This window comes from Scomber scombrus, chromosome 20, assembly GCF_963691925.1.
Source record: "Scomber scombrus chromosome 20, fScoSco1.1, whole genome shotgun sequence".
Classification (NCBI taxonomy): Eukaryota; Metazoa; Chordata; class Actinopteri; order Scombriformes; family Scombridae; genus Scomber; species Scomber scombrus.
The window spans coordinates 15480329-15504302 of NC_084989.1; the positions used below are offsets into that span (position 1 = coordinate 15480329).

The following is a 23974-nucleotide window of genomic DNA, read 5'->3' on the forward strand; positions in this document are numbered from 1 at the left end:
AACAAACTAAAGGAAAAAGCTTTAGCTAGGAAGGTCCTCATTTGTTTCACATAAAAAAATCTTTTTAAAAGAATTATGAATATATTAAATATTGCACTTTTTATCACCACATTAGAAACTTCTAACTCCTGCACATTAAAATTGAACATAAAATATAAACAGCAGATTTTAAACGCTATCATTAAAACTAAAAAATCAGCTGTGATAAATCCCCTATAGATATTAATCAGACTTTTAGAAATGTAAAACTTCTGCCAGGCAAATAGCTTTTTTTGATGCATACTAAAACAATATTTAATCCAGTCTTTATTCACATTGCGCTCTACAGCCTCAAAGGAAGACACCATTGAAAGAGAGAGTATGGAAGAATTTGGAATAGATGCACAGTGAAAGTTTTAAACAATCTCATTCATGTCTTATGAAACATGACTCTGTGAATTGCCATACTCCCCATTCTGAGCTCTGGCTACAATTTAATTCCCTGCTAGGGGCATGACAGGAATGTAAGCAGGCAGAGTGAGAATGAGCTGAGATGAGAGATGGAAATTTCAGCTAATTTTATAGCTGATTCTGTGGTTGCAGAATTAACTGGTGTCTTAATGGAAGACAGAGTGGAAGCATTTAATGTCTTCTTGTGTAGTCCAAAAAAACGCAATCTCTCAACAATGAAGGAATTTTATATATTCTTGTTTTTTTATGCAGCCAAATTAACTAATCCAAAAATCTGAGTTCCCTTTAATTTAATCAGTCATGTAGATTATGTGTCTTTCTCTGACAGCTTGACATCCGGATTCTGTTTTGTTTTGTGGGTTGTGATTTCTGTTGTTGAGAAGGAGATTGAGTTTGTTTTTGTTTTTTTTGCTAAATTGTTTCCATCCACAGCTGAGCCTCAGGCACACCAGTCCAGTCCTCAGAGCTACTGGAACTCAGCAACGTTTGTTTTTCAGGACGTTGAGTCCTTTCTGGTTCTTTGTCTTAAACGCCATGACGAAGTGCTGAGGGGCGATCTTCCCCCGGCCATCCTCGTCCACCTGGCCCATGAAGATGTAGTTCAACCCTGGTGAGGTCACACAGAAAGAGCCTGAATGCAGTGGCAGAACGGCAGAGACATTCAGGGAGGCCAAATATCAGAATCTCAATGCGGCAGGTCTGTACACCATATGTTTATATGCATACATATAAACATATTTAATGTTTCATTGACTGTTTGGACTTTGAGTTCTGCCGCTCACCTCACATTTTGGGTGCAAGCTCTATCAACTGAGCGTGACGGCACAGCAGAGGAGGCAAACTCAGAGCCATAGGTTATTCAAAAAAGTCAACCAGGAACTGCATAGTGATTGTAATCGTTTAGAGAACGCAATTTTCTGTAGCAGTGATTTTATATATTACAAAGGAGTATGTAATTAAAAACATGAAGCCAAATTCATTTCACCAGCACTCACCTCTTCTGATAAATGGGCACTTCTTGCACAGGATTATGATCTTGGTGCTCATGGTCTTTCCTGCCTGCTGGATGGCCAGACTGCCTTCCTTATACACGTTGATGATAGAGACAGTGGCATACATACTTCCTCCTCTCATCACCGCCGTAATGACAGTCCCTGTTATCACTGATTCACACACACAAAGGTCATGATAAACATAATTAAACATACAGAAAAGTGTGTAAAAAATTCACTGTAAAAATCCATCACATAATAAGAATCGATTTGTCTTCCAATTAACACACATCCCACTGTCAAAGATCCAGAGAAGTCGTTTTTAATTTACATACACTAATAAAAGATCATTAAATAGCTTGGCAAGAGCTGCATCTGGCCTGTAGTAAGACAAAGCCAAAGCTTTAAGCACAATGACAACAGCGGCATAATGAGACTGCCAGAACGAAATATGTTACTGATTCGTGTCAGACAGGCAATTAAAAAAACATTTTAACATGGCAGTTCAATTTATCACACTGCAGGATACAATAAAAGGGAAAATGTACCTCCAATATATATAGAAAGAAAATAATGTTTCAACAGCAGAGAAAAGAAGAACGTGACATTTAGAATAGGGGATTTAACAGAGAATCAGTTGTGTTGAATTTTGTTTATGTGAACATTGTGTGACGACGACATTTCAATGCATTCTCTTTAAAGTCTGTTTCGTAAAGATGTCATGGTGGATTAACAGCAGAGCCTCTCAACATTTCCTTCCAGGCTTTCAACACTCCCCTTATGACCTTTTTATGGCTTCCTTATCCATCTGCGAGCTAATAGCTCCTTCTCAAATACTCCACAAATACACAACATCAAGGATATCGTTTGCTGTAATTTTAAGACTTTCAAAAGATTATTGACTGCAGCATGTGGCCCTGATGGTGATGAGGCCAAGTTAAATTTGTGATATCATTATTGTGCAGCAGACAGCTGAAATGTTTTACGTGTGAGTCAGTGGAGCTAAGCTTGCTTAGAAATATATAAAATACAATCTAATATGGAGAGAAAACAGATAGCTCAGTGCTTTCATCTAGAAAATTATTTTTATACAAGACAGGTGATTCTAAAAAAAAATCTGAGCAGCATCCAGAAGTTGAAGCTGTGACAAATTGTACAAGTTTGCTACTATATCTCCCAGTTATTTTCTTTTTCTTCCAGCTACTGCTGAAAAATGTGACAAATATGCTGAGTAAAGTATCAGCCATTTCCTGTTTAGTCTAACCCAGTCTCTCTAAGTAAAATAACACAGGTTTGTTGTTATGACTCGCTGAGCGTGGAAGAGACTGACATTTAGCCGTGACAGCAGAGTGAGAGGGATTCACGTCTCGTTCAGCATGAACAGGATTCTTTACACTGATGGTACCAATATGTCTGGACTTCACATACTGCTTGTTTCATTTCCTGACAGGGATGAGGCAAGGCAGAAGACGAGCCTGCTTCAGTAATGTGACTATCTGGTGCTACTGTCATACAAACCAGAGGATCGTTTCTGACAATCCAATGTGCATATATCACATCATTAGATTAGGGAATAGCAATGGTTTTGACTTTAAGTGTTGATAAGACAAACTATTTTCAATCTGTCTCGCCACCTCATTAAAATATGATGTAACATACCGAGTGCTGACTCCTCCACCACATCACACAGGCTACTTTTTCCGCATGCACCACCACATCGCTCGCCTTTTCCTCAGTTCCTGATGCAAATCCTACTGAGCCCCTTTGAAATGCCAATCTAACACATGTGGTAAACATCTCCGAGAAGAAAATATCAGAGAGCCAGAGAGTAGTAAGCGGAGGCCGAGCCTGAATCAACACTTTCATTTATCAACAGTTTACCTACAGTCTGAGGCAGAGTGTACGTGTGTGTGTTTACACTGGAGGTAACGGTGTCCTACTGTATATGCTTCACTTCCTGACAGGCTATCAAGGAAGTCTTTGAGATGCGTCGTGAAATATCTAAGGAGCAAAGATAACGACATGATCGGGACTGTAAAAAGCTTGCTGGGGAGACTTGACTGTTGATGCAAATGTGGGCTCTGCTGACGTAAATCTCAAGAGTATCTGTACTGTATCTGTGTTTTTGTACAGTTGATAAATTGGTTTATCCTCCAAGACAAATACCTGCTGAGCTCCACTCTTCTTAAATACACTATATCCAATATTAAGAATAATATTGTGGCTTCCTCTGCTAGTGGGTATGACCTCTTTTCTTCCCCAGTCTTAGCTCAGTGCCATGTTGTCGACACTGTGTCTAACTTTGCTCTTATTCAACGTATTGAAATACAAGAAGTGGTGCAGCAGTTAAGTTCTGTAACATGTGCTCTTGACCCAATGCCTACTAAGTTGTCTAGGACCCCCTTGAAAATGAGTTTTTCTCTCCCAAAACAGAAAAAAAATCTCATCCATGTGGTAGATGATGTCCTAGTACAAGAAAGTCTCTATTCTTGTACTTCCTGACTTCAGTGCAGCTTTTGACACTGTTGACCAAGAAACTGTTTAGGCACAGTTCTTTATTGGCTTTCTTACTGGAAGATCTTTTTCTGTTTCTATTGGTAAGTTTGAATCGGCTGAAATCAGTAATGCATATGGAGTCCCTCCAGGGTCAATTCTTGGTCTGCTGCTGGTTAATTTGTATATGCTCCCACTTGTGTCCATCATTCAGCAATACAATATCTTATACAACACCTCTACCGATGACACACAGTTATACATATCTGTTTTTGCAACAACCTTAACCCGATGAATGACCTCATCCAATACATAGCAGATACCAAATATTGGCTGGCCAAAATGTTTTGACAGCTAAATGAGGACAAAATAGAGATTCTTTTAGTAGGACCAGATGGGCGCTTTGACGGTAAAATCTTGTGAGCGAACCAAAAATTTGGGTGTGATTTTGGATGCTGATCTTAACTTCCATAAGCACGTATCTAATATCCAAGACAGCCTTTTATGATCTCTGAAATATATCTAAAAGTTAGATGCTTTCTGTCACAGTCAGACTCTGGAAAGCTGGTTCATGTGTTTATTTCTAATACATTAGATAAATGTAATTCACTTTTTGTTGGATTGACAAACAAATAAATTCCAGTTCCTCTAAAATGCTGCAGCCAGAATGTTAACTAAAACCAACAGGCTTGAACACACCACTCCCAGTAAAACAAAGAATTGATTTTTAAAATACTAGTAGACACTGAGCAGATCCCTTAGATCATCGAGCAAAGGTCTTCTTATTGTACCTAGAATAAATTCTAAATCAGTTTATGGTGCCTTCTGTCATTATGGCCCTACTGCTTATCTTATATGATTATCTCAATATATGTTTTTTTCATATATTACCCTATATGCCTTTTTTTATTTTACCTTGAAGCACACTGAGTCTATGCCTGTCTTATGAAATGTGCTTTATAAATAATCTTGACTTGACTTGCCTACTGTTTAGGTTTGGGATTAGTATATATGTAACAAGAGATAAGTTCAATATTAACACGAGCAAAGCTTTGGCATATCAGTGACTGTAGCTTATGTGGTTTACATAAATTGCAATGAGCATTGATGTTCTTACCGAAATTGCTGGAGCAGTAATTGCTCTCAAGCGTTCCCCGTCTTTTGCATTTCTGTTGGCACAGGGCTACAGAGTACTTCAGGGCTGTGGAGGCACACACAAGAAAATTCAATCTGTAATTTTTGCCTGGCAGTGATGGAAGCAAGTAAGTTATGGTTGCATCTGTTTCTACTCTGGTTCATTTATAGAAAATTCTCAGCTTAAGAGCATCTTCAAAATGAATGGCTTTCAGTCTCACATACAGTGTATAAAACAATTGACCTAGTGTGGCTAGAGAACATGTTTTAAAGTTAGAGATAGTAAAGAGTCTATAAAGGAAAGAACCAAGACTCTAAATATTATCCTTACTGAAAAGGGAAAACTCGGAGAAGATAAGCCAACCGGAGAGTGTTGTCACAGTATGACATCAGGACACAGAGGTGCCAAAATAACCTGGCTTGACTAAGGGGAAAAACAACAGTGTGTATGTGGGAATGTTGTTCTGAGTCTGAAAATGAACTGCGAATGCGGCTGCGGACACACACCCACGGCGCATATGAATTTGTGTTACGTACAGTTTACACAAGAGTAATGTCAGTAAAACACACCAGTTTTAGCATACGCTGTGTTTGAACATGTGCTGTTATTGGCTGCATCTTAAAGTACTGTGTGTTCTATTCACTGTCTGTACACTGAATCATGAAGGTCCTTTATTAGGTATGACTTTTTAAATTAACTCACCACTTAACCTATTTGATTTAAACAGAGTTTAAATCTATAAACTTTTTTTTATCTATAAACAGTATAAGGACAGCTCTTGAAGGAGTTAATGATCGCTTCATTGTACTATGACTCCGGCAATAGACTTCACTTATTCCTTTTTTTGTCCAAATCTGCTATCAGATGCAGGTTCCAGATCTCCCTCGTGTAAAATAAAGATAAATAATCCCCACATGTGAGACAAAAGAATCCTGAAGTCCCAAGCCAGCAAGTCTCATAGCTACATCAACAAATACAGATGTTAGATGGAGGTTATGATTGGATAAAAGCTGCTACCTACGTATGGGCCTGGTGGTGACTGGCTGAGTGGTAGTGGTGGGTGGTATTGTGGTGGTGGGGAATTTCTTTGGTCTGAACTTGTAGTGTCCAATGAAGCCATCTGCGGTTAGACTGAGATCTGAGAGGAACTGGATTAGAAGTTGGTTTCCATCAGAGAACACTGGCCTGCAGAAGAAACACAGGAAAGTACACTTAGGGTGAAACTGAGAGGAAGTCATGGGATGGATGTTTGAGTGTACAAAAAAAATCTCCTGCATGACAGAATCACCTACGCTGGGGGGCTGTCTCCACAGTATTTTCCAATCCTCTTGGCGTCATTGATTTCCGCCCCGTTGAAAATGGAGACGTGATCGTAACGGCAGTAGTTATCTCTTTCCACGTCAAACTTCTCAAACTTCACTTCAATTATCTGCAGCAGAAGACAGGACTCTTTCATCAAGCACAAACTTGTAACCGACCCAAGGCCGATCAAAGGGTACCCTGTCATTTGTGGGATGATGTAGGCTTGTTCCACACCCGTTATACATTGAGGGAACTTTTTATACATGTTTAATGATTAGCTGCTCAGTCGGCCATTTCCACAAATCTGTATTCATTTAAAAGTTTTTTAAGTCATTGAACTTCATTATATTAAGAAATATAAAGATGAAGTGATTTTGAACAGTCTGACCTGGTTCTTTGGTGCTACTATGTGCCAGGAGCAGGTGACACCAGCCGGGTAGTCCTTTTCAGGCCAGTTGGGTGTTTTGAACGTCCCAGAAGGCTTATCTAATCTGCCTCCACAATACTGGTCACCTGTTGAGAATAACCAAAGTTAATCTTAGACTGTCATCAGGACCATGATTGTGCAATCAATCAGCAAAATATAATTCCTGTTCCATGAAAGAAATTATCCAGACCTTATTTACCCTCTTTTGAAAGTTGATAATGTTCTGTACATTATATGATCCTGTAATTAACCACTTGTTTATTTCAACAAGTGCTCTCATTGCCTCCTTTGTGATTATGAGTGCCTTTAAATGTAAGCCACTAATTAGTCCTGTGTAGTTCGTGGTTTAAAAAAATTCCTGCATGCCTCTGATGAAGTCAAGCATCTGATAAACATCAGTTCAATAATGACTTTAAATCCCTGGAATCTCTCTGCTTTTTCTCTAAAACATACACTTAGATTGATTTCCCTTTTCAACATGACAAGTACAATTTAGCACAATGACAAAAATAGATGAGTTTTGGTGCTGTGCAGTTGTGACAACACTCAGGGACAGTATGACAACACTCAGTCTGCAATATGCTACCATCCGTTGTGTAAAAGACAGACAGGCTGGTAAATACACATTGTCCACTAAGCTCTGAGCTGCTTGAGAACATTTAACCAGCCATTAAAATTCCTTAAAACAGTGGACGAGACTTTGTAATCCTGCAGAGAGGAAAAGGCTCGGTCAACTCTAAACTGATACTTCTGACCTGTGCCTTGGACTCAAGTGCTCCAAAAAATGTCAGCGAGAAATTCCACATCACACTGTGAAAAGGGATGAGATGTTCTTCTCTTTTTGTCCAAACCCATAGTCTTATCTTGGACAGCTGAAAACCCCCAATGGTCACTGACTTGTACTGAGAAGAACAGCTGTATGCCTTGAGTGTGATTCACAGCTGAAGTAAGAAAGGTTAATGTCCCACCTCTCTCTCTCCATACCATGCAATGACCTCTCAGAGGCAACCCATGTTAAACAGCCTTGTTAATTTGACCCTCTGCCCAAATATACACACTCCCAGAACTGTATTACATTCCTGGGGTGGGCTAAAGTGATTACATACATGGTAGTCGCAAGATATTGTGTGAGGCAGCAAGACTAAAAGGCAGCAGGACAAGAGCTCCTTCTTCCACATGTTTGCCTACCTCTCTCATGTGGATGGGCAGCAGAGAAAACAGCAAGGAAGCCACTCCCAGCAGTGTTGGCATCAGATACCATCTGCATGAGCATCTTGTTGCCCGTGGAAACCAGGCCCCCGGGCTTGAACGTACCACAGAAGCGACCCAGTCTCTGTCCACTGACATGGCCACTGTAAACATCCACATAGTCATAGCGGCAAAGGTTGTCGCTCTCCAGGTCGATGAAGCGGAATGACAAGACCACCACTTTCCCCTCAGGCACCTGGGTGGGAATTTACAGAGGGCATTAAGGGTCAATTTCTCATTATCACTAAGTGCATGCTATGAATGCAGCTTTTTCCAGTTCCCCTCAGCTTGACTGATTAAATATCGCCTACAGTCATGTAAGGAAGTCAGTCAGCAAAAACTGCCATAAGCTGGCTGAGGCAAGTATTTTTAGAAGTATATAAGGGGTTTGGGGTTAATAGGCAATCATACTATTAAGTGGAGTTGTGCGTTGTGATTTTAATTGACAAGCAAAAGAGGACTCTTAGTTTTATCATTATAATGATTCCAGACTGTGGTTAGAAAGCAAAACATGAAAATATGAAGTTGCACTCACTGTGATTCTCCACACGCATTTGGTATTTGGAGGGTAAACTCCTGGGTATCCCTGGCTCCCGATTACTCCTGATTCCCCTGTGATGTTTCCTCCGCATGTGAAGATTGGTCTAGGAGGGGGTGAAAAATTTTTTTCTAGATGATAATGATGTGTTACACCACTGAACATAGTATTAACATTAACGACAGCCTGCGATTGATTTACACAAATTGAATTCCTCGCCAATGCGCCATATGTCCTGGCTGAAAGCAGCCCAGACTGCAGAATATTCCTCTAAATAAACTCCAGTTCACTGCTTCTCCACAGTCCCACAGCCTACATGGGAATCTTGACACCTTGCTCGCTCATAAAGCCTTCAAATTAATTTTGAAATAATGTAAATAAAGCTGTACCTCCGCTGGGACTGCGCACAGACCTCTGTCAATAACAGTAGACTCCATGCGCAAAAAATACTGCATGTTCTCCACATTGTTGGGTTACCGGAGCAGGCGCTTCGCCTGTTTTCGCCCCGTGGCATGAATGGCATTGTGTTCAGCAGCTGAAATGGTGGGGAAAAGTACCCAGGAGTTCCTGCAGGGAGTTTCAGTAACTGCAAACTGGAGCAGATGAATATAGCGTTTGTTCTGCGTGGTAGGAGGGACGGAGCACAGGCTACTGCTTTTTCCAAAAAAAAGAAAAAAAAAACATTAAAGACGAGCTTGGGGGTGTGGGGTCTCGCATACGACACCTGGACCAAAAAGCTTAAAGGAGGTGGCATGAATAAACTTGACTCGGGACTTCATACATGAATGATTTGGAATCCCACTCAATATCAACCATTGCCTGTATACATATGCATATGACAGAGAGTTGATAAATAGCCAAAGCATATCACACAACTCACTGCTTGCGAATATAGGCTGCATTGATCAGATGTGAAGTGATAGAAGACAACTATGCCCTGTTCTCTATCAGGAATGTACATTTACACCAGATTAAATATTAAGATTTTTGAAAACGCCGTGGGCTGTGGGTTGGCATATTAACATGCACAGGTATGACTGGTCCTATAGGACTATAGGATGAGAGAAACAGAGACAGAGAACGAGAGCACCATCTGCTGGACTAAAATGGTATAACAATTATCTAAACGTCATTGTGCACATTAGGCCTACAGTATTTTTCACTTGACTATGTCAATGAAATGCGTGGGGGAATACAGCGACCGTGTTGCTACATATGCATATATATGTCTTCAGTTAATTTGCATGTATAAACATGCACACTAAAGAGAAAACAAACAGCAAACACATGCATTCACATACATATGAGTACACATATCAGATTATGGTCAATTTTGATGACATTATTTAATTTCCTAGAGACTTATATTAACCCTAATCATCAGCACTACTTGCCTAACCATTACCCAACAATCAGCATTTTCCCAGTTGGAGCAATGGCTTTTATCCCCAAATGGACAAGATATCTTAAATTTGACATTTGAACCCAAAAGTAGCCTATAGCAGACCACACACAAACAAACAAACAAAGAAACAAACAAACGCACACACGCACACGCACGAGAGAGAGAGAGAGAGAGAGAGAGAGAGAGAGAGAGAGAGAGAGAGAGAGAGAGAGAGAGAGAGAGAGAGAGAGAGAGAGAGAGAGAGAGAAAGAAATAGTATAGGCTATATATAATGAATATGTATCAATCTTAATGTGTTAATGTTATTATTGTTTAATGTATTCTGGATGCTCTGGCAATGTTGTTGTTGTGACATTAATGCTAATAATGCAAATTTGAAATGGAGAACCAAATTACAGGAAACCTACTTGAAAAATTTGAAAGGATTAACCAAAAAACAGAGAAAACTGGAATGCTATTAGGCTTTAAACGGATAATACACAGTGGTAGATTACTTGATCACTATGACAGATGAAAAAACGAAGGAAATCCTTGCCTATGTAGAAGCAGACCTTGCTCCCCAGAGAAGACAGACTGTGCGCACTCGTTGCACACAGCAGGTGCTGGAAACCAAACTGCTCTTTTTAACCATCTGCCACCTGCACCAAGACCCAGAAAGTATTTGAAAACATGGCTAATAAAAAAACAAAAAACACTTCCATATCTGCTGGGTGAAATATAGCAGTGGGTAAACACAGATGCAAAGTTTGTGGGCTGTTGTGACCATGGTTATTATAGTAAACGAAAACTAAGACTAGAGCTAAAAATAGCCGTGGGAAAAAAAAAATTCTTCAGCTTCATTCTGGCTGGTAATGCAGAAGATTTAAAGTTTTGGTTTTGATTTAGCTCCAGGTGATAATTAGGCCTACTGAACACTGCTGTGAGTTGAACATCGTTAATGGTTAAGGAATAAATTAATAACATGGCTTTTCACAATATAGTACCTTTCACAAACAATGACTTGGTAAACCATTTGGTGCCATGCATTCTTTCACCTTTTTTCAGCTTCTATAAATCAAGGCTTTCCTACTAATACCTCAAAAACTAAACCTTGTGACTGAAGACTGTCAATCAGCTGTGTATTCCTGCACACACTGACCATCTGCACTGTGATGATACTTACTGCACATACAGAACAAATATAGTTAAATACATTAAAACATTAATAAAAACCGCATATATAAAACTGATAAATATATACACAACTGATACATATATTGAACTGAGTTGAGGGTGAGAACATAAGTGTTGATCATCATTTACTCTGTGATTGACTGTGTCCCCTAGAGTTTCACATTTGCCGCTATCTTCTAATCGGAGGTCGATTTTATTTTAGCTCCACAAAAGATGGCGGACCGTACGCCTGGTGGCTCTCAGAAAGCTAGCGCTAAGGTGAATTTACCGTTTGTGCTTGCATTTACTCGGCCTTATCTGCTGTAATGAAATCAATGTCAATATTAGCGTACCTGAACAATGTTTTGAGTATTTTATGTGTTTGTAGCTTGCATGAGACAAGAGTTGCGAGTGTGCGCAGCGGTGTTAGCCACATTGGCTAACGTAGCTAAGCTAAGCTAACGATTTAGCCTCCAAAAGCAAGACGTTGATGCAGAAAGGAGTCTTGTTCTTGCAGCTAACTTATAGCGTTGATACAACTGTAGCTATTCTTAAGAACAATGTGTGGTGGGTATATGCTTGCGTGTTGAAATAGTAAATTCAATATTTGGGAGCTCGGGCCTATAACAATATATCTCGGCGTTTGTTAGCTCCATGCAGCAGCCGCATTCAGTCGAGGGTGCTGTGGCAGACACCAGTTTGTTAGGCCTCTGGCTAATTTTGCCCAGTTGTTGATATTTCTTTATATCCGACTACAATACAATTGGAAGTGAGTAGCATATGCAACTTACAGTGCATCCATAAAATGTTAGAGCTATGATCATTTAACTATGAGTGCACACAACCCACTTTACAGTGAAGCGCGAATTGCGTGGTATTACGGTTACTAACCCCGTTTCACTTCACTGTCAACATGACAATTTTCATGTTTCATTTGTCATCTGAATAATAGTGATGACACTGCTCGAAACATAATTGATTTTTGTGGTGGATTATGTGTATGCGCGTTTTAAATATGCGCCTAATTGAGAGTGAGGAGATACCTGTTGGAAGCTAACCATGCTTTGTTTACATGGGCAGGCGCTGCTTGAGAGCAAACTGAAGTCTTTCAGCATTGGAAAAATGGCAGTGGCAAAAAGGACCCTAAGCAAGAAAGAACAAGATGAAATAAAGAAAAAAGTAAGTATGATGGGTTGTTTTTAAATATTAGAATATCGGCTACATATTGTATGGCAAGGCCTAACATATATTGCCAATACTGCATCAGCTATTTTAATGATGTATTTATTTACTTTGAATCTGATTTCTATGTTCAGGAGGATGAGCGGGCAGCAGCTGAGATTTATGAGGAGTTTCTTGCTGCTTTTGAGGGAGGTGGCGAGGGCAAGGTCAAGGCTTTTGTCCGTGGTGGTATTGCAAATGCAACAAAAGGTACAGTATTTCTAATATTTTCACTCAGCATTTACCAAAGGGATTGTATGATATGTTACTGCTCAAGCACAATTCACAGCATCCTTGAATACAAAAAACTGACATACTAAAGCAATTTCCTTTTAATATGGTACAAATGTATTTTTTCTTCTTCCAGAGGAAGCAGCTGCTGATGAGAAGAAAGGAAAGTTGTATAAGCCCAAGTCACGTTTTGAGGGACAAACAAAAAGTTTTTTGCCTTTGGACACCCCACCTCAGTTTTTAGCTATAGACAAAAGACATGTACGTACTATCACATATAGTAGCACCTCTTGCTTACTGCTATAGTAAATACTGCTTTCTTTTTATTTTGCTAATTATATTTCTACATCTGTTTTTCAGACTGTAAAGAAAAGTAATGAAAAGGAAAAGAAGAAGAGCAACTTGGAGCTGTTCAAAGAAGAACTTAAACAGTAAGCTTTCCATTTCCCATTTTAATTGTTTAGATTGGTGGAAACCCAGGTGTTGATGTGAGAAATAGTTGATTAAGTGAAACAGCATGTTGCTTGGAAGAGTTCACTTGCACTGTTCACTTTTTTCAGGAAACTTAAAAAGTAATAATCATTCTAACATAAGTTGTACTTAATTGTATTATATGCTGTTTCTTGCAGAATACAGGAGGAAAGGGATGAGCGACACAAAATGAAAGGACGTGTTAGTCGTTTCGAACCTCTCTCAGGCATTGATGGAAGACGCTCATGTAAATGTCTTTTAAGTCGATTGACTGTGTTTTATGTACTAACTTGGCCTGAAAGGGCCTCTGTCCTGCACGCTTTACTCCTCTCCCCACCCGACATTTCCACTTTTACCCTGAAACAAAATTTATACTGCTTTTCTGCTTCTTTTAGCGGATGGTTCTTCAAGGAGAAACCGTCCGTCCAGTGGTAATTTTGACTCAATATAGTGGCCGTGAATATCTTCATCTTGCTAAGAACATGTGTTGTCCTGTCAGATAGCCGTAGGAAAATTTTCTCTTTTCTATGTCTCTGCAGTTTTAGATGATTGTGCACCAGGTTCCCATGATGTTGGAGACCCATCCACTACAAACTTGTATCTCGGAAACATCAATCCACAGGTGAATTTAGATCCAAACATAACGCAAAGTGTAGAAGAGAGTCACTAAGGCAATGACCAACAGATTCACTAGAGAAAGGAGGGCTTGATTTGTGCACGTGCTTATGTCCCAGGTTTCCAGTTGTATTTTAGTACAGATTTTTACCCTGTTTCCATCTTAAAAGTAAACATGTATGTCTTCCTGTCTTTGATTCATAGATGAATGAGGAGATGCTGTGTCAAGAGTTTGGCCGCTATGGCCCCCTGGCCAGTGTGAAGATCATGTGGCCGAGGACAGACGAGGAGAGGGCTCGGGAGAGGAACTGTGGCTTTGTGGCTTTCATGAACAGGAGGGATGCTGAGAGAGCACTCAAAAATTTAAATGGTATGTATTTATAATATATGTGTAAAATATATATTTAATATATTAGTAGTAAATGAAAATATAGCCTGTGTCCACGTCATCAAAACTTGAACACTGCTAGGCTGCAACACATTAAACAGCATGTAAACATAACTGCAGATGTCAGTTCAGACCTGTTCGATACTGGTTTGGTTGTTGCCCTTCAAAAAGCCCTGTTAGCAACACACTGTGTGTCCATGACTTGCAGCTACAGCAGTTTGTTTGTCTCCAATGAGACATTACATTTTGCAATTAAGTCACAGATACATTTATGAATGGCTTGGGTTGAGACATATTACATTGTCTTTTTACTTCAATTACAGGAAAGATGATAATGAACTTTGAGATGAAATTAGGATGGGGCAAAGGTGTGCCCATTCCACCCCATCCCATCTACATCCCTCCTTCCATGATGGAGCACACACTCCCACCGCCTCCCTCTGGCCTTCCTTTCAACGGACAGCCCCGGGAGAGGCTAAAGAACCCCAATGCTCCCCTGCTTCCTCCACCTAAAAACAAGGAGGAGTTTGAGAAGGTAACTTAGAATGTCAGCATAGTATTTTCACATGGGTTATGGCAGTGTTTTGTTAATTCTGCTGGTAAGATGTTAGCCTTTTATAATGAGCGGTCAGGAAAGGTTTTAATCTTAGTTTCTGTAAGTGATAGATTTTGCATTGTTAAACTAGTTTTTTCACTGAATTTAAAAGTTGGCTTGATAAAATGTTATTGTGTGGAACATATGCAGTGTTTATGGTAAATGAGTACAGTGTCAGGGGTGTTTGGCCTTTAGTAAAACTGACAGCAGTAAAGGAAAGTTGTTGTCTCTTTGCACTTTTAAATGCATTTTTTATATTTTTCACCTGTTGCCTTTTTAACAATACTCACATTCTATGTTTATTATCTGATGTGACTTCATATACAGACTCTGTCGCAAGCCATAGTCAAAGTGGTTATCCCAACAGAAAGGTACATGTTTTTCTTTTTTTAAATTGGTGTACAAACTTAGACAAAAACATCCCATAATGAAGCTAAAAGTTTGATCAGTTGATCACTGCATGCTACAGGGGGCTGGTCAGTATGGGTGAGCAATGGTTGAAGCAATTGTATAATGTCTTCATATTAGTACATAGAATAATACTGACTGAAGTTTGTTTTGTACCTTGCTTTTTCACATTCCACCATCTCTCATGTTTTCCTTTTTAAATATGTAGCCAAACATCAGTATAGTGCTTATTTAATGTGCTGTTTAGAGCCAAAGATCATGACTCAAGTCCATCACGGTTCCAACCCATACATCAACATTTAATTGTGTTGCTCTCAACTTTAGTGACATGTTACTCTGCCACATATGTAGTCTTCTGATTCTAGATTTAGATGTGTTCCTGCTCTCTGACCATTGCTCACGCACACCGTCTTCCCCCTTGGCCTCTGTCACTCTATCGGGAGCTCAGTAAATCTGGCCCCTGTCAACAAATCCAAACCTCCCAGTATTAGTCTCTATATGACCTTTGACATTGGCCTTGGTGAGCAGCACAAGTTGAACTGTCTGCAGCAGCGAGGGACCTGAAAAGCATCATGGGATGGATTGGGAAAGTATACAGAATTTTACCCCGCCATTGGTACGATCGGCTCCAATACAAGTAAATGTGATCTGTGTTGTCAAATGAAAGACATCCTTTGTCTTGTTGGCCACTTTAGGCTAATTATATGCAGCCTGCACCATGTATCTCTATCCAGAAATTGTCACAAAAGAAGTCTAGTGATCCTATTTGCACTGTATTGAGTCATTACCAGCTCCACCACTAGATACGATATTTAGGCCAATTATCCTATACTGCTTTGGTTCTTCAACACTTCACATTAGTCAGGAGATAAGTGAGAATTGAAAGGCATGGTATTGACAGATTTTTCAGTCACTACAGTGTCTTATCAATGTCTCGCTCCTACTTTCCCAACTTCCTCAGCTTCACTTGTTTCCCATTTTGTACTATTTGTATCTAGGAAGATTTCAAAGAAAGGGTTCAGGCTGTGCAATGTAATTTAAAAAAACCTGTTGCACTGCACTCTTGAAGGACACAAACATGAACATTATTAGGAACTTGATTAAAATTTGCACACAATTTAAAAAAATTACGGTTACCTTAATTGTTAGTTTGAATCAGAATTGAATTCAATCTTAATTCATATGAATGTTTCACTGCTATCACTTGTTACTTTTAAGACTTTTGATTTTTGTCACCATTTTATACTTTAATGTTCTGCTTAGGCCCAGAGGCATAGTCACATTACATTTAATTTATGCCTGGTCATGTGACACTTTTTGACTGTTGTCTCTGTGTTGTATATGTATATAATATATTACGGCTGCTATATATGTATAGGCTGAGTCATCTAAGTGAGGTCGTCTGCCCAAACATATAATATCAAGTAATACGAGGACCGTGTACTATTCAGTTACAGCCTGCTGTGAGCGACAGCTGCAGTTAGGCCCTGCAACATTTTTTTTTAAATCAATCATGCATTATGGTATGTGTTTTGAGAGGCAACTGTTGTGAGTGTCAAACCACCAAGCATAAATTAAACTTGAGCAGACAGGCTTTTTGTAGTGCTCAAGAGTCCGGCCAGTCTGAATCTGTTTGCTTTAACTGTGTTTTTCTTGTAGGAATTTGCTCTCTCTCATCCACCGAATGATCGAGTTTGTGGTGCGTGAAGGCCCAATGTTTGAAGCCATGATCATGAACAGAGAAATCAATAATCCCATGTACAGGTCAGTCCAGTTGCACATCAGAAATGTTGGGATTCTTGTCATTCCAGTACTTAAAAAGGTTGTTTTTGCGGAGTTATGATGTTTTTTTCCTTTCTTTTTCTTTAAGGTTTCTGTTTGAGAACCAGAGTCCAGCACATGTATACTACCGGTGGAAGCTGTACTCCATACTACAGGTTTGATTTCTATGTTTAAAAATGGCTCAGTGGAGAATTCCAGTGGCATCTAGCCCACAATGAAGTACATAATGTTCTAGGATGAAAGTCAAGCAGTCTATGTTTTGATATTCACTGAAGTCATTACTCGCTCAGGGTGAATCACCAGCCAAATGGCGAACAGAGGACTTTAGAATGTTTAAGAATGGCTCTTTGTGGCGTCCGCCTCCTCTTAATCCATACCTCCACGGCCCTTATGATGATGGTGAAGAAGAGGAGGAAGAGGAGGAATCTAGCAAGAAAGGCTGCTTGAAAGAAGAGTAAGACAATTTGCACATGAATATTGCCATATGTTCACTTAAAAGTTCAGTCATAAAACACTCTGCTGTCATTGATTCTTTATCTCTGCAGAGAGCGAGACAAACTAGAAGAGATGCTGCGTGGAATGACTCCAAGGAGGGGAGACATAGCAGAAGCCATGTTGTTTTGTCTCAGTCACGCGGAAGCTGCTGAGGAGATAGTGGAGTGCATCACAGAGTCCCTTTCCATCCTCAAGACCCCTCTTCCGAAAAAGGCAAGGCGTTACACCTGCCAACTGCTGGGAAAAAGACTAATCATTATAATAGATAAATTAGTAATCTGTGTTAGACCATTAACTTCAGAAACATTCCTTTGGGGTTAATATTTTCTCGTTGACATTTCAGATTGCACGGTTATATCTCGTTTCTGATGTGCTGTACAACTCTTCTGCCAAAGTAGCCAACGCGTCTTATTACAGAAAATAGTAAGTTGTGCAATTTACAATCTCACACATCACTGTCAATTCAAGATCAGTATTCCAAAGTCACTGCTTCAGTTTTTTAAATCATGTAATTGATCTGACCCTCTTCTCTACAGTTTTGAGACAAAGCTCTGCCAGATTTTCGCTGACCTCAATTCAACATACAAAACGATACAAGGCCACCTTCAGTCTGAAAACTTTAAGGTACCAAATATCCAATTCCTGCTCAGTAACCTAAACATATTGAATCATTTACATAATCAGTTTGTCACCTGTAGTACGTCACTCAGCTGTCTTTGTCTTGCTTTCTTTCTTTTTTTTTGGTGGCAGCAACGTGTGATGTCGTGTTTCCGTGCATGGGAGGACTGGGCTGTGTATCCAGACCCCTTCCTTATCAAGCTGCAGAACATCTTCCTGGGTCTAGTTAATCTTTCAGTTGAAAAGGAGCCTGTTATCGTCCCAGTGGAGGTAAATGATGTAAATAAAGTACAGTTCTTCAAAATTCTCTGACTAATAATTTGCTTTAAAAACCTATGCCATCATTTATCAAACTCCTAAGTTTGAATATTTTTGTAATGTGTTTTGCCCAGCCTGAGCCAACAGAGGACATCGACGGGGCTCCAATAGTGGAATATGTCGATGGAACTCCGCTGGAGGATGTGGATGGGGTACCGATTGACGCAGGGCCTATCGATGGGGCCCCAATTGATGGAGCCCTTCTGGATGACCTAGATGGTGTTCCTATCAAGCAAATGGAGGAGGATATAGATGGAATACCTTGTGAGTGGTGCTAAGATTAACGCAAGATGTTGTATGAAGTCTTGTACAGTGACTCAACTTATTTCTTTATTTCCCTTGTTTTTAAAGTTGATCAATCCAAGGAGGCAACCTTCAAGGTAGCACCGTCAAAATGGGAAGCAGTGGATGAGGCCGAGTTAGAGTCTCAAGGTGAGACATTTCGGTGGCATCAAACTATTCAGTTTTAAAATGAGAAGTTTTGACCTCAGTACATAAACTACCTTTGTGTCACCAGTTCTGTTGTATGCATTCGTAGTTATTGTCTTTTGTTTGCTCCTCAGCTGTGACAACTTCAAAATGGGAGATATTTGAGCAGCCAGAAGAAACTAAAAAGTGAGTTCTGTTTGTGTGCTCTGATTTGAGGATAACAGTCTGTTCTGTTGCACACCAAATACCCTAACCCTTTTTTTCTTAAAATATATCCACCTCTAAAGGGATGAAGACGACAGTGATGACGATGACAAGAGCCCCCGCTCAGTAGATACTCCGAGTTATTCTAACCCCATCAGAGATGACCCAGATATTAAGACCAAGTTGTCTGAAATGAACGAGGAAAAACGCACCAAGCTGAGAGAGATAGAGGTACTTAACAATAGTCACCACCACCCCACTACTAACCACAACAGCATGAAATGTATTGTTTTGACCATTTTTCTTCCTCGTGTTGTTCATCCAGGTTAAAGTTATGAAGTTCCAGGACGAGCTGGAGTCAGGGAAAAGGCCCAAGAAGCCCGGCCAGAGTATTCAGGAGCAGGTGGAGCACTACAGGGACAAACTACTACAAAAGGTATCAAATTGTGCTCTGCACATTTGGCTACAGATCATATAAAATACAGGAGTCAACGGAGGTAATTTATTGTTTTTCTCTGGTAGGAAAAAGAAAAGGAGAAACTTGAACGGGAGAAAGAGAGGGAGAAGAAAGACAAGGAGAAAGCTGAAGCACGGATGAAAGATCTGAAGAAGGAAAAAGAGAAGGAGGACACACCAACTAGAAAAGAAAGGTGAGATAACCAGTTGGCTGGTTGCAGTGTGGTGTCAGGTTTATCAGTAAGTAAAGGTGCAGTTCTAGTATTTCAGTGTTCTTTATAAAACATGGGATTTGTTTAATTTCCATCTGACAGATATTTGTCCCCTCCGGTTGATAGGAAGCGGCGTCACAGTGGGTCGCCCAGCCCAACGCGGAGCAGCAACAGAAGAGGCCGGTCGTCTTCACCTCGTTCAGAGCGGTCAGAACGATCAGAGCGCTCCGACCGCTCGTACTCGAAAGACACAACCTCCCGCTCCACTCATAAAGACTCCCCTCGATCCAGCAACAAAAAGTCATCCAAGAGGTACAAAATCTGGTCAATGTTTTGCTACCTTAAACCTTTTGCCTTAAACACAGTTGAGCAGACATCATTTTTCTCTGGTTAGTTGAATCAGTTAGTTAATTGCAGGGGGATTAAAGCTTAAAGACATAACAAATGTGTTTTTCCTTCCAGATCTCCCTCATCACCTCGCACACCCAAACGATCCAGGAGGTCACGCTCCAGGACACCCAAGAAATCAGCCAAGAAGTCCCGCTCCAAATCAAGGTCCCCTCACCGGTCTCACAAAAAATCAAAGAAGAGCAAACACTGACACTTCTTTTCCCTCAACCTCCAAACCCCCACCCCATCCTTACCTTCTCTGCGCCGTATTGTATAAAAGATTTGAATGATTTGGCAGCTGAAGATCTCTGCCCATATGTTAATGTATAGACAATGAAGAGTGGAGGGTGCTGCATGGGTTTCCATCTGGTATATCAAATGGATGGAGCCATTGCTGTTTTATATTGTAAAAAAAATAATGTGCTTGTGTGTCCTGATTCCCCACCACTTCCCAAATGGAATTCATCCATGTGGTAGACCACACCCGTACAGAGTGTGATGACAATAGTCTTATATTCATGCTGTCATTTTCTGTTTTTGTAGTTCACATAAAAACAAAAATTCGTAATAAAAAGGTGTCATTTCTAATCAAACATGATGTGGTGATACAAACAGATGCAGAATGTCATTTGTTTTAACTTTAATGAGATGCGGTACAAATATACAACTAAATATAAATCATAGTAATTTCTTAACATTTTAAATATAAGGATGTTTGAGATCACAAAAGGCTAATTCAAATGTCTACTATTACATCTGAACAGTTGCTATGAAGTGAAAAATCAGTTTTTGTTAAGGCAGATTATTACTGACAGTCTGAATAAGGATAAGCAATGGCTTATAGCATTTAGTGAAGCTGATGTGGCCACATGATATCTGATACTTTACAGTTTGGCTTGTGCCTTAAATTGATCCCTCAGTTCTAGATAAGCAATGGAGGAGAGATGCACCTCATCTGGTCCATCAGCAATGCGCAGAGTCCTTGCATATGAATACCTGAGGAGGAATGTGGTGATATGGTGTCAAGAAAGCAATATATTCAAAGTTTATTCCATTTTATGAACAAAAGATACTCACATCTGTGCTAGCGGGAAGTCTCCAGACACACCTGCACCTCCATATGCCTGTATGGCACAATCCACAACCTTACAGGCCATCCTGGCTGCAGCTACCTTGATCATTGCAATCTAAGGAGCAGACCAGAAATGGTTAAAATAGAGGGCTTCTTCTACACTGGTTTTGCACATGTAGTGTGTACACACTTGAAAAATGACTCAAAACAGTCAGTTTGCATATGAAAAAATCATTGACTAGGGTTTTTTCATCAACTTGATTTGAATGTCATTCATGTAAACTATTCTCCCAGAACGCAATACTCAAATGAGATTAAGGAGCTGATCCCAGGAGGAAAAATTAGAAGCTTATTGTAGATGACAGTAAAACAGCTTTAGAAACACCTCAAAAGATTATACATTTTGTGAAGTATGTTGATTTCTTGTATACAAATTACAAAAAGAATGTAGTATAGAATTTGGGACAGAGCACATGATCATCACAGACTATTTACAATTTTACCTGTTTGCGAGCAGCCCGGCTGCCCAGCGTGTCCAGAGCATGTGCAGCATGTAGAGTCAGCAGGCGTGTCTGTTCAATCATGAGACGGCACTCCGCAATCCAGTGAGCAACAACTTCCTAAAAACAAATAACAAAAACTGTATCTACAATTCTGTCCACTAGGTGTCAACAGCAAGAAAGCCCTGAAATTGAAGTTGCAGTAATTTCTGGGTAAACCGTCACCCACATGTTGGTACAGTTTCTTGCCAAATGTGCGCCTGGAGGCAACCCGCTGGCAGAGCAGCTCCAGTGCCAACTCTGCCATTCCAACAGCCCTCATACAGTGGTGCAGCCTGCCTGGCCCCAGACGACCCTGGGCGATCTCAAATCCCCTGCCCTCTCCTAGAAAAACCATTATATAGGAGAACAGAACATGAATATCTAGCAGGGAAAAGTATCTCTATCCAAGTGACCTAATTCATCAAACAGTCAAGTCAATATGGTTTTATTGTTGAAACAATAAAAGGATTGATATGGCCATGGTGTGATCTGCTTCCAAAGAAGCCCTAGTGAGTAAATAAATTAACAAATGGAAACAATGATACATTGTCTTACCTAGAATGATGTTGGAGGCAAGCACTCGCACGTTCTCAAAGTGCACTTCAAAGTGGCCACCGTGGATAGCATCTGAGCAAAGACATAGGGGAAAACTGTTGAACTTAAAGTCAGGAAAAGCTCATTTGTTATGGCTGTGCGCCAAAAGGGAAATGAATATTTTAGAAAACAGGAACATTTCAGCAGTACATGAATTTATACAGTCCTGGCAGGCATAATCCTACCATCTTGTCCGAACACGGTGAGGGGTCTGATGAGCTTTACACCTGGTGTGTCCATGGGTACCAGGATCATACTGTGTTGGCCGTGCCTAAAAAAGATTAAAATCTCAAAGATTATTATCTAAATCTAGTATTAAATAATGACCATTTTGCAGCAGCTGGTGACGATCTGCAGCCCTCACTACTTTTCAGAGTAATTTGGGTGTGTGTCTAGTTAGTCTGCTGTAGCAACAACAGGAATGGCAAATATCTTGGGTGTGGTTTGCGTTATAGACATTTTTCATGAGCATCCTAAATGCTTGTAAGGGATTAGCATCAAAGTCAGCAGGTCAGTCAACTCATGTCAGCATGTAAATGACTGTCAACAAGATTAAATTTATGATTTTTCTTGGATGTGATGCAAACCTTGTTCTGCTGGTTTGCATCACATCCAAGAAAAATCACAGCAGAGGAAGTTTAAAGGGAGATATGCCTTCCAAAGTGCTACAGTGCAAAACATGTAGATTTATAATTAGAATTGGAACATTGCTGATAGAAATGCTGGAATCATAAAACCTGTGGTTAAAAACATGAGAGCAGAAGCATGAACTTTTGTACAAGAGAGAAAAAATATTTTTCTTGCATTCCTTCTCAGCAGAGGAGGGGGGAAAAAAACGAGCAAACATATTTCAGCACCTGACTGTTCAACTGACCTGCTGCTAACATCCTGAGAACCGCTCCTGCACATCACAATGGCCACTTTGCACTGAGGATTGCCAGCACCTGCAAGGACAAGTCAGAAATGCTGTGGTTAATTTGTATTCATGTTTTGTTGCTGTCTGGCAGTATAACACACAATGGGACACGCTTTGACAGTCTGACTTGCTCCTTAACCATTCCATGACCCAAATGCGGTCAGAAACATTGCCGACTGGGAAGTGCAAAACATGTATGGACCCAGAGACAGATTGATGGCATGAGAACAGCCATTTGAGACATCCACTGGTTGATTTACATTTCCTGATCTCATAAACTAACTTGTAGTTTGCCATTACGCTGATCTTGTTTGACTATTTATTTATGGAGACATCTCTGGATAAATTGCTTCATTTATGGCTCCAAAAACAAACTGTATGACACATGCTAGATTAGGCAACGTCTTATAGATCACTTTCACATAAACTGGATATCAGCAGCAAAGATGTCAGTTATCTGATCTGACAGCTCAAATTCACAGAGTGATGAAGACCAACTGTAGCATTACTTTGGAGTTTTCCTGGTTGGGATCCCACTTTCGAGAGAAACAGTCTCTCATGTGGCCCTGGATCCCTTAGGCAAAGTCAGGATGACCAATGGTCTGCCTTCCTGTTTATTCTAAGTGGCAAAATTGGACAGGACATAAGGACAGGACATATGGACACCAGACAGCCATAGAAAGTCTCTGAATCATCACATTATGAGGATCGCGGCTTGAGTGCATGTGAACTCTTAACAAACGCAGTATGACCAATGTTTCATTTTACAGCTCATCTAATTGTGGAACATTAAAACACTAAAACACTAAAACACGATGCATATACTGTAAATAAGCACTAAAAATGTACACACTAATCCACCCAAACGCGCTGCT

General features: G+C 40.1%; 3 protein-coding genes across 10 annotated transcripts in view; 1 reads left to right on the forward strand and 2 right to left on the reverse strand.

The window, feature by feature from the left end:
* Positions 1–926: 926 nt before the first annotated feature.
* On the reverse strand, positions 927–17325 carry pcolce2b (procollagen C-endopeptidase enhancer 2b). Of its 2 annotated transcripts, none has more exons than XM_062441678.1 (9): positions 17297–17325; positions 8583–8691; positions 7988–8243; positions 6761–6885; positions 6363–6499; positions 6092–6255; positions 5053–5136; positions 1446–1613; positions 927–1057 (listed from the first exon to the last, which is right to left on the reverse strand). In XM_062441678.1, the coding sequence occupies exons 1-9, from the start codon at positions 17323–17325 to the stop codon at positions 927–929; spliced, it is 1203 nt and encodes a 400-aa protein (XP_062297662.1). The 2 variants fall into 2 exon arrangements, with proteins under 2 accessions (XP_062297662.1, XP_062297663.1); XM_062441679.1 differs by lacking the exon at positions 17297–17325 and adding an exon at positions 8975–9123.
* On the forward strand, positions 11353–20549 carry u2surp (U2 snRNP-associated SURP domain containing). Of its 6 annotated transcripts, none has more exons than XM_062441670.1 (26): positions 11353–11421; positions 12223–12321; positions 12459–12573; positions 12731–12855; positions 12955–13025; positions 13224–13312; positions 13461–13496; positions 13605–13687; positions 13885–14050; positions 14392–14603; positions 14991–15034; positions 16731–16835; positions 16942–17008; positions 17144–17307; positions 17399–17561; positions 17692–17771; positions 17885–17972; positions 18099–18245; positions 18359–18548; positions 18636–18716; positions 18848–18899; positions 19001–19148; positions 19243–19353; positions 19440–19567; positions 19688–19897; positions 20048–20549. In XM_062441670.1, exons 1-26 carry the CDS (start codon positions 11377–11379, stop codon positions 20184–20186), a joined length of 2958 nt encoding a protein of 985 aa, XP_062297654.1. In that variant the 5' UTR covers positions 11353–11376; the 3' UTR covers positions 20187–20549. The 6 variants fall into 6 exon arrangements, with proteins under 6 accessions (XP_062297654.1, XP_062297656.1, XP_062297655.1 ...); XM_062441672.1 differs by having other exon boundaries at positions 19712–19897; XM_062441671.1 differs by having other exon boundaries at positions 18099–18236.
* Positions 20550–20598: 49 nt separating this feature from the next.
* Positions 20599–23974, reverse strand: part of nphp3 (nephronophthisis 3) — a 35325-nt gene continuing 31949 nt past the window's right edge. For both annotated transcript variants that reach the window (XM_062441669.1, XM_062441668.1), the window contains 7 exons: positions 23058–23127; positions 22369–22454; positions 22145–22216; positions 21777–21931; positions 21551–21667; positions 21053–21162; positions 20599–20971 (listed from right to left, as the gene is read on the reverse strand). In XM_062441669.1, coding sequence (XP_062297653.1) covers positions 20860–20971; positions 21053–21162; positions 21551–21667; positions 21777–21931; positions 22145–22216; positions 22369–22454; positions 23058–23127 — 722 coding nt within the window. In that variant the 3' untranslated portion in view covers positions 20599–20859. The remainder of the gene's footprint in view (positions 20972–21052; positions 21163–21550; positions 21668–21776; positions 21932–22144; positions 22217–22368; positions 22455–23057; positions 23128–23974) is intronic.